We start from the raw sequence: 10,043 nt of genomic DNA on the forward strand, positions 1-10,043 counted from the left end.
GGAGTCGGGCGAGGATTGGGACGACAGGGTCACGGAGCCAGAGTTCTGGATGACTTGCAGCCTATGGAGGGAGGCGTTGGGGAGGCCGACCAGCAATGAGTCAGGCCTCGGTGTAATGAAAGCGTGTATGAGGGTTTCGGGGGCCTGCGGTCTGAGACAGTGGCGGAGCCGGGCGATGTTGCGGAGGTGGGGGAGGGCGGAGCGGGTCGTGGCGCAGTTGTGGGGTAGAACAAGTGCGGGTTGGAGCCCTCACCAGGTGACGGTAGGTACCAGGAACTCCCCCGAGATCTTCCCGGTTTCTGAGCTGAGGTGGCCTCTGTTACCCTGGAATAGTCGGATCAGCACAGAATGCCAAATTCTCGCCTTAGGACGGTCAAGTGGGAATAGGAGGCGAGGAGGACGGAGGGAGAAACGGACAGAGGGAGTGATGCGGTGCAGAGGACGGGGATGGGGGCGTTCGGGGGGGGAAAGCAGCTCGGGTCGGTGTGGGGTGGGGTGGCGGCCAAAACGCGCACGTTTAGACCAGAGACAAAGCGATGAGTGGGGGATAGTCAGCCCTCAGGCATGGAGACAGCGGGGGCTGAAGGAGACAGCACAGAGGGAGGAGAGGGAGCAGGACACTCATTCATTGTGTGATTTACCAGGTTATCCAACCTGGAAAATAACAGAGATTTACAGGGAGAAGAAAGGAGGAGGGGAGGAGATAATAATAATAATAATAATAATAATAATAATGATGAAAATAATAATGAAAATAAGACTGAACCTGATTATTTTTTATAATAATTCCAGTGCAGTTGGGTTGCCGTTCTCCGGATGAGATGTTAAACTGAGGTCCGGTCGACTTGCGCCGTAGGAAGTCAGGAGAGGCGGAAAGTTTGCACAACTTGGGACCTCGGTTTAACGTCTCGTCTGAAGGACAGCACCTGAGACAGTGCACCGCTCGCCCCAAGCCCTGCACTGGAGTGTCGGCCTGGATTGAAACATGGACCATTTGCACAAAGGGTGGTGCTGCTAAGAGTGTGTGTGTGAGAGAGAGAGATCAATCCTCTATGCAGCACTGCCATAGTGAACTATCAGCCTCGCCCAGTGGGTAGCACTCTCGTCTCCGAGTCAGAAGGTTCGAGCTCCACAACAAGGCTGGCAATCCCGTCCTGCTCTAGCATCGTCGGAGCTGCAGTCCTTCGGATGAGGCGCTAAACCGAGCGACTGGACCTGCACGTGTTCAGGCGAACGTTAAAGTTCCCACGTGGCTATTTGGAAAGAGAAGGGAGTGTCTCCCCGGTGTCCTGGCCAGTAATCTCTCCCCTCTCCCCCACACCCCCACCCCCAGCTCAACCCCGATAAAATTAGTCAATCACCTTATGGCTCTCGGTGGGACTTTGCTGTGCGCAAATTGGCTGTGGACGTTCCCCTACAAAAATACACACAGCCGTTACACTTCATAATGAAACCTTCAAAGTAATTTGAGACGTTGCAATGGCGTGATGAGGCGCCGTATCAAATGCAAGGATTATTTATTAGATTTAATTAGCCTGGTTTGCAGTCAGCGATTTTTGTCCCAGTCTTAACATGACCCTTTCTAACCTCTGGCTAAACCCCTTATATTCAATCACCTGTCATTCGTTTTCTTTGTGATATGTTTCATGTGGAGCAAGTGGCTGTGGGTGCAGTGACGTTTTCTCTCTCTCAACGCACAGCACTGCAATTTTATTACCCGTAAAAAAAAAAATTATTTTCCAACATGTGAAGTGCAGGATTTGCACATTTTCTTCAGGTGAAGAAAATCAAGTCCTATAGAGTATTGGTCAGCGCTCTCGCCTTACAAGAGAGAGGAACTGGGTTCGAAATCGTAGGCATATTTCCCACCTCCACACGCCGCTGTTTGCCGAGCAGTAAGTAGGAGCCAGGTTGTTAATCAATCGGCGGATGGCTTTCCAGTGGTAATAATCCCATCGGGGAAAAAAAAAACAACTCAATCCACGACGGTTTGCGGGGACACTGCTGTGTGCGATTGGCTGCCGCGTTTCGCCCACAAAGTGCGCAGACAATTCACTTTACAGCATATTCCGTGAAGCGTTTTTAAATGTCTCAACAACGTGGTAAGGTTCTATATCGAATGTTACTGACTGGGCTCAGAAAGCAGCGGCAGCAGCAATCCCAAGCGAGTCATGGTTTTGAACAGCAGGTGGTTTGGAACTCAAGAACACGAGAAGGCCATTCAGTCCATTGAGCCTCTTGTACCAGTTCATCAGATCTTGTCGGAGTCCTGCGGAGTCCTGTAGCTCAGCGGTTAGAGCACTCGCTTTGCAAGCGAGAGACCTGGGTTCAATTCCAGGCAGAGGGTGAAACCTTGGGCAAGTTTCCTTACTCCACACAGAGCCTAATAATAATCCCTCCAAAACCAAAAACAATAATAAATTGGTCATTTTCAATCCACAACTGTTTGTGGGACATTGCTGTGCGCAATTGGCTGCCGCGTTCGCCCACAAATATACAGTCAATTCACTTTACAGTGTGTTCTGTGAAGCGCTTTGGGACGTCCTCCCGACATGAAAAGCGCTATATCAAATGCAAGGATTATTATTATTATTATGTGAAAATATTTATTTATTTACAAATATAATATTTGCTACAACAGAAATCTAAAACAAACGCAACGTGCAACGTTTTCGGTTTACAACTTTTTCCTTTTCTCCCGATACAGAAAAGAACATTCCGTTGTTTGCGGTGCATTCCTTCACGTAGATTGCGCGCACGTTTTGGGGGCCGTTCCCTTTAAAAGAGTTGGGAGTCGCCCCTGTGTACATCACATTCCACGTGCGCGCCCTGATAAGGCGCGCTTCCCGTTTTTGGAAAGCGCCCCGATGTGCGCTGTACGCACGCGTTTACCGTACGTACCTTTTCAGGACACTCTTCGGTTACATCTCGAGCTTCCTTCTGTTGCCCTTACCTTTATTTCAGTCAGTTTTGGGCGCGTCCTGAGCGCTTTATGTCGGAGGAGCTCCTGCCGGGGTCAGGCCCCCATCTGGCTTTTGCCGCAGTTGAGCCGAACTTCAGCTTGTCCCTCAGCACATAGTCCCTGATCCTAGCGTGCACGAGCACGAGCCTGAGGCAGGCCCTCACCGTCCCCTCGTTCTGCCAGAAGAACACGTGGATCCCAATAGTCTGGGCTGTCTTCCTGTTCAGCCAATTGTGTCTCTTCCCCCCAATTGATGAGCCAGACCATTGACGGCGCCTGGGAATACAGTGGATTTGCTGGGGGAGGGAGGGAGCCATGGAGATGCGTCAGAGGAAGTCTCAAAGTGCTTCACAGGATTTACTGTAAAGTGGAGTGACTGTTTTGTAGGCAAATGCAGCAGCCAAGTTGCGCACGGCAGCATCCCACCAACTAGCCGTGACGTGAATAACTAATTTCTATCTGGGAGATTGTCAGACAGGACATCGGGAGAGAGAAACTCCCTTCTCTTTAACGTGCACCTGAACAGGCAGACATGGCCTTGATTTAACATCTCCTCTGACAATGCATCGCACCCTCTCTCTTCCTCCACTCTCCAGCACGACACAGGAGTTTTGCCCACAGCTGCAGTCAGTTCACTCTACAGGATATTCTGTGAAGCTCTTTTGAGACACCTCGAAGATGTGATAAGGCACTATATCAAATGCAAGGGTTATTATTATTACACTGGAATGCCAGCCTACACTGAATTCAAAGTGCCGACATGGGGCATGGATCAACAACCTTCTGACTCTGAAGCGAGCTTGCCACCTACCGCCTGTGCGAGGCTAACACACGTTTAGGCAATTTAGAAGTTGTCCTTGCATTTTCTGTTTCATTTTCCCTCCTTGAAACCTGAGGTTTGCACACTATCCTCGTGTATAGTTCAGTAATCTGTCGGCAGTTCCCAATTGGAACTGGTGCCCTCTAAAAACTGGATTAAGACATCTTCGCGTGTCGTCATTGATGTGTGTCACTAATCTCTCGCAAAGTGGATGAGCAGCTAAAGCCATTCATGGAGAAATGGGACTCGATGGCAAAATTACATCAGCAGCAATGATAGACTAAGAGGGAGGGAGAGAGAAAGAGTGGATAGAGTGAACCTTTGCATTTCTAACAAGTTGCATTTGTACAGAGCCTTTCGCGTCAGGAAGACGTCTCAAGGCGCTGGACAGTCAGGGGTTTGGAGCTGGGGGTTGGGATCAGGAGGGGGCGGCGGGGAGGGCAGTAAAGGTGGGGGTAGGAGAGTATCCAAAGGTGCTGTCAAAAAGTCGGGTCTTGAGACGGGCCTTGAAGGAGGGAGCGAGGCGAAAGGAGTGTGGGATGGAGTGGGGTAGAGAGGCTGAAGGCCCGACCACCGACGTTGGGGCAGGTTGGGCGGGGTCATGGAGCAGGCCGAAGAGGAGGGAGTGAACAGGTCTACGTGGGGTTAGGAGATCACAGAGGGGCAAGATGATCCAGACAAGGAAAGCAACCTTCTGACTCTGAGGCGACTGACTACCTGACCCCCAAACTGCTGTAAACTGTGTTTTCATGAAAGTTGGGTTCTTGAAGTCGTCCTGTTGTGAGTGAGGGTGGTTACGTCTACCTCTTGTTGTCGTGTGACTGGCCCATACCTGGAATTAATCTCGCACACGAGTTTAATTGGATTTGGGTGATGATTAGCTCCCAGATCCTGCTCCGAAACAGCAAAGCGCTTTCCATTTATGTTCTTGGAGCTCAATCCCCAGATTTGTTTCTCGACTGGCCGTCATTCAGGCAGAAAGACGGGCATTGACCTTGCAGACAACAACAACCTTGCTATTATATACCTACCCCTCACGTTGGGTAGCGTCCCAGAGCGCTTGATGGTAGCGGAACACGATGCCGAGCCTGGAGGAGAGGGGAGGCGACTGTAGGCACGGGCGAAGAGGAAGATCTTAGGAAGGGATTAGGAAGGTTTTCAGGCATGACCTGAAGGTGGGGAAGGAGAGGGCGAGACGGAGGGATTGAGGGAGAGAGTTACAGAGTTTCGAGGCATAATGGCTGAAAGCACGGCCACCAAGGGTGGAACGGAGGGCACGAGGGACAAGCAGGAGGCCGGAGCCAGTCGGGCGGGTGGTGTGATGGGATAGTGGGTTGGGTTGCAGGCCAGAGAGGTAGCCAATGCTGAGGAAGGGAATGTGTTGGCCTCGGGTCTTGCTCGCTGTGCCAGTGTCAGCTCAAACGTGTGTAATCCCTCTCCAGTGTGACCTCTACGTTTCTCATACACTTCATAATAATCCTCGCTCAGTAACCAGTCGTTCGACATCCAACAAGTGCGGGTTTGAGCCCTCACTAGGTGACGGTAGGTAGGTACCAGGAACTCCCTGCGAGTTTCCCGGTGGCTGAGCTGAGATGACCTCTGTTACCCTAGAATAGTTGGAACAGCAGAGCATCCCCGAATACTCTCTGCAGGTATATATTTTTAAAAAATCCCTCTTCAGCTTCGTGTGTTTCTCCACTTGTCCCTTGGCACATCTCCCACCAGGCAGACAGGGTGACAGGGTTGTCTAACCCACAGATGGCATCAATCAATGCAGCTCATTGTTTCAGAGCAGTACGATGGATGGCTGAGTCGGAACAGGCAAAGAAAAAGCTCTTTTCTCCCCCCACTCCCCTCCACCCTGAGTGAGCCAAGTCCGAATGGAATTCTTTCTCCTCCCCCACCCCCCATTTAGTAGTAAATTTAACCAAATGGTTAGCAATTCGTGTGCTAAAAGTTTATATCGATAATAATAATAACCCTTGCATTCGATATGCCTTATCACGTCTTCGAGACGTCTCAAAGCACTGCACTGTAAAGTGAATTGACTGTATATTTTGTGGGTGAAACGCGGCAGCCAATTGCGCACAGCAGTGTCCCCCAAACAGTCGTGGATTGAGTGACCAAATTATTACTTTTTGTTTTGGAAGGGATTATCCCAGGAAAAGCGATCCGCCAATTTACTAACAACCAGGTTCCTACTTTTACTGCTACGTAAACAGAGAAGTGCGGAGTAAGGAAACTTGGTTTTTCTAATGAGCTTGGCCTTTTCCTCCCCTTCCCCCCCCCCCCCCCACCCTTCCCCCTTTCTCCCTCACAGATAGCCAAACTCCTGCAGAAGGACGGAGAGACTGAGCTCCAAATGAGAATCGAAATTGGAAACATGAAGCAGGAGTTGGCAACAATCAGCATGATGGATGAGTTTGCCAGATATGCCCGGCTGGAACGCAAGATCAACAAGACGACGGACAAACTGAAGACTCACGGTACGGCCCGGGCATTTGTGCTTTCCTTTCCAACCCTCCCGAATCCACCCACCCCCCCCTCCCATTCCTCAATTCCCCCATTCTACAGAAGGAGCCACCAAAGATTGTCAGCCTGGCACCGTGGCGGCACTCTCACTTCTGTTTCAGAAGGTTGTGGGTTCAAGCCCCACTTCGGGACTTGGAATCACATAGTCTAAGCTGTCGCTCCACTGCCGCGCTGGGGTTGTGTTTCATTTTCAGAGCTGCCGTCCTTCAGATCAGACATTAAACCCAGGTCCCATCTGCTTATTCAGATGGATGTTAAAGATCTCACGGCATTATTGGAAAAGAAAAGGGAGTTTCTATTTCCCAGTTCCCTGGCCGACAATCCCCCAGATAAAAATTGGTCACTCACTCTATGGCTGTTTGTGGGACATTACTGAGCAAACACTGTCTGTCGTGTTTCACCCAAAAAATACAGTCAATCCATTTTACAGTATATACTGTGAAGCGCTTTGAGACGGATCAACGATGTGATAAGGCGCTGTATCAAATCAAAGAGTTACTGCTTTTCCAAATGCTCAGCACATCGGCTGATACGGTAAAACTCACATAGAAGTCTTATTTTTATAAAGCTTATAATCACCCAAGTTGTACATTTTCCCAAGTCCTATTCAGTTTTCTATCAAAACCATTTAGATTTCTTTGCACGACTTGTATTAATCACTTTGTAACTCGTAACGCCACTCCCTTACCCTCCATTACTTCCGCGCTTACGGGTGCATAGAATCACTGGAAACGTAGTCTTGATCTGTTGACGCATGCGCAGATGAACTTAATTTCCAGCAATTCAGTGCAAATCCAACGCTTGCCGGTAAGTGTGCGTCAAGGTGCATTGAATCGCAGAAAACGTAGTCTTGACCCGTCTCCACGTGCGCACTTACCGGCCACATTGGATTACGCAGGCGCAGTGTAGATTATTGATTAAATCGGACTTTACACGACTTATTAATATTAAACATTATGCTCCTGACTGATACGATTTATGTGAGCTTTACTGTGCTAACCCGCACCAGGTTACCTTGCCAAAGTCTGTGACCCTCTCCTGAATTCTGTCCTCTTCTTCTCCAGTGAAAACCAGAACGGCACAGTTAGCCAAGATCAAGTGGGTGGTGACCATTGTTTTCTACGTTCTACAGGTGAGCGGTTTGTGGAGCTGGGCAGGATTTGCCCTTCCAGGTTTTTAAAATGGAATTAGATTGAAGAGGTTTGTGAAATCTTGACACTTGCATTCCTGACATCCTGCTGATGAGGGTGAGAGGGCTTTTTGGGCTCTAGGGTGACCAGCCTGGCAATGGAATATTGCGAATAAAATCCACCCTCTGTGGCAGTCACAGTCGTCTTGGTTCCTGAGTCTGCAGTACTCCAGGGCACTGCTGATGACTGACTAGATTAATCTGCCTCATCAACGGTGCTTAGCGTGGTCGACTGGTCAATGGGGACAGGGAATCTTCCCGCTCAGCTCCTGTTAACCCTGCAAGCCAAAGCCCTAATGCGTAGGTTGGTCCCAGCCGGACAAGCAGCGGGAAACCTTGCCAGACAGCGCTCTCATTGGCGAGCTACGAGACTTTAGCTGACTACACGCCATTAATTACACCAAAACCACATTCTGGGGTTCCCTAGCCTTGGCTCTTGCCAACCTGCCCTTGCTAGTCTCCGGAATAAGCAGGGTACGTCCCTCCAGGGGGAGAGAGTGCGCATTCCATTCCAGACACAGGAAATTCCCATGTGTAGGTGGCAGGCACGTGTGGAACTCTGTGGAACGCTCTTAAGCAAGGGTGAAGGGTGTTCCGCGTGTGTCAGACACCCGGGTGACTTAAAAACCCATCTCGTCTTGTTTTCCCCTCAGGCTGCTCTGATGATCTCTCTGATCTGGAAGTACTACTCGGAGCCTGTCACAGTGATGCCCAGTAAATGGATCGCGCCTCTGGAGAAGCTGGTGGCATTCCCCACAGGAATACCAGGTACAGTGAGTGCGGCGAGGGAATGTAATTATTTTTTTCCTCGCAGTGCTTGACCCACTGTTAAATTTGTGGGTCGGGTTTCCGGATGCACTGGTTCGTTCGATGACAGCCTCTTTAGCGGAACTTGTTTTCGAAAACGCGTGCGCAGAGAGAGCTCCGCACGTGCGTTTGTTTCAATACTTTGCAGTATATTCCGTGAAGCGCTTCGAGGCGTCTCAACGACGTGATGAGACGCTGTGTCAAATACATGGATTATTATATTCCCCCGTGTATGTGACCTTGTGCTTGTCTCTCTCTCCGCAGGTGGTGTGGGAATTACCTGCTGGCTCCTGGTGTGCAATAAAGTGGTGGCCGTGGCTCTAAACTGCGCCCAGTCGATCGAGCTGTGACCGACCACAATCGTCTGACTCCTCGCAGGTCTCTTCAATTTCCACCGATACCCATCACACGTGACTGCTCGTGTCTGGAAAATCTCTGAATCTCGGTCGCCCTCGCCCCTCCGCCCGAGATTCAGTGGTTGGTTTGAAGGTCTTTGAGACACTTGTGAGTTTTTTTTTAAAAAATAAAAAAAAAATCTGCACTGACTTGGAGGGTGTGTGTGAGAGAGAGAGAGAGAGAGAGAGAGAAAGCACACACACACACTCCCTCCAAACCCGTGGAGGTCAACAGTTTTGTGTAAAATGTAAAGATTTTTGTTTCCTACTGCGGACTACTTAAAAGTAGCAGTTTTAGTTTAGTAACTGAACCAGATTTAGTTTGTTTTCTTGAGCGGCAGAGAGACTGCAGGAATGTGCTGGCACAAAGAGTGTTAGTGATGCGCAGCTGACAACCCCCACGGTGTGTCTCACCACAATTTACCGGGTGAACGGTCACGTCCACAACACAGCCGAATTGCTGAGGTGTAACTACAGACAGACGTTAAACCTAGGACCCAAAGGTGCCCAGTCAGTTTGATGTTAAAAGAGAAGAGAAGGGAGTTTCGCTCTCCCAAGTGTCCTGTCCCAACAAAATTGGTCACTCGCCTCATGGCAGTTTGTGGGGACATTGGCAGGCTCGCTGTTTCGTTGTTGGAAATATGTCGAGAGGACAGGAAACCAGATTCACACTGACGTGCAGGAGCGTTTAAAACTGAGTTTAAATCTTTTAAAACTTAAATGCTTTCAGACGCTCTCGATTTTGCAGCCACTCAACCATTCAGGGAATGAACATCGTTATAACTTGGAGTCCTGTAGCCTATTGTTGTGGAGTCCTGTAGCATAGTGGTTAGCACGCTCGCCCCGCAAGCGAGAGGACCCGGGTTCGATTCCCGAAATCGGGGAAAAAACCTCAGGCATGTTTCCTTACTCCACACACCTCTCTCTGTTTGCCTTGAGGTAATTAGGAACCCCGTTGTTAAGTCGACTGGTGGATCTCTTCCTGGGGGTAATAATCCCATCATCAAAAAAAATTACTCAATCACTGGTCACTCAATTCACGACTTTGTGGGTTATTGCTGTGTGCAATTGGCTGCCGCGTTTCGCCCACAAAATACAGTCAATCCACTTTACAATATATTCTGTGAGGCGCTTTGAGACATCTCAATGATGTGATAAGGTGGTATGTCATAGGCATTATTATTGATAATAATACAAGCTGTGTATCTTGTGTGTGTTGCAATGCTACATTCTTGTTGGAGCTCCTCAACTTTGAATGTATTCACTGTTTTCATGTGTTTATGGGTTTGTGCGTATATGTGTGTTTTTCATTACTGTAAATAAAGGACAGTGATGGGC

General features: G+C 49.3%; 1 protein-coding gene across 1 annotated transcript in view; it reads left to right on the plus strand.

The window, feature by feature from the left end:
• get1 (guided entry of tail-anchored proteins factor 1) overlaps nt 1-10,043 on the plus strand; it is an 11,975-nt gene extending 1,932 nt beyond the window's left edge. Inside the window, 4 exon segments of the mRNA NM_001292322.1 lie at nt 6,103-6,268; nt 7,379-7,446; nt 8,157-8,271; nt 8,575-10,043. Coding sequence (NP_001279251.1) covers nt 6,103-6,268; nt 7,379-7,446; nt 8,157-8,271; nt 8,575-8,660 — 435 coding nt within the window. The 3' untranslated portion in view covers nt 8,661-10,043.

This window comes from Callorhinchus milii, unplaced genomic scaffold (assembly GCF_018977255.1).
Source record: "Callorhinchus milii isolate IMCB2004 unplaced genomic scaffold, IMCB_Cmil_1.0 Scaffold4, whole genome shotgun sequence".
NCBI lineage: Eukaryota > Metazoa > Chordata > Chondrichthyes > Chimaeriformes > Callorhinchidae > Callorhinchus > Callorhinchus milii.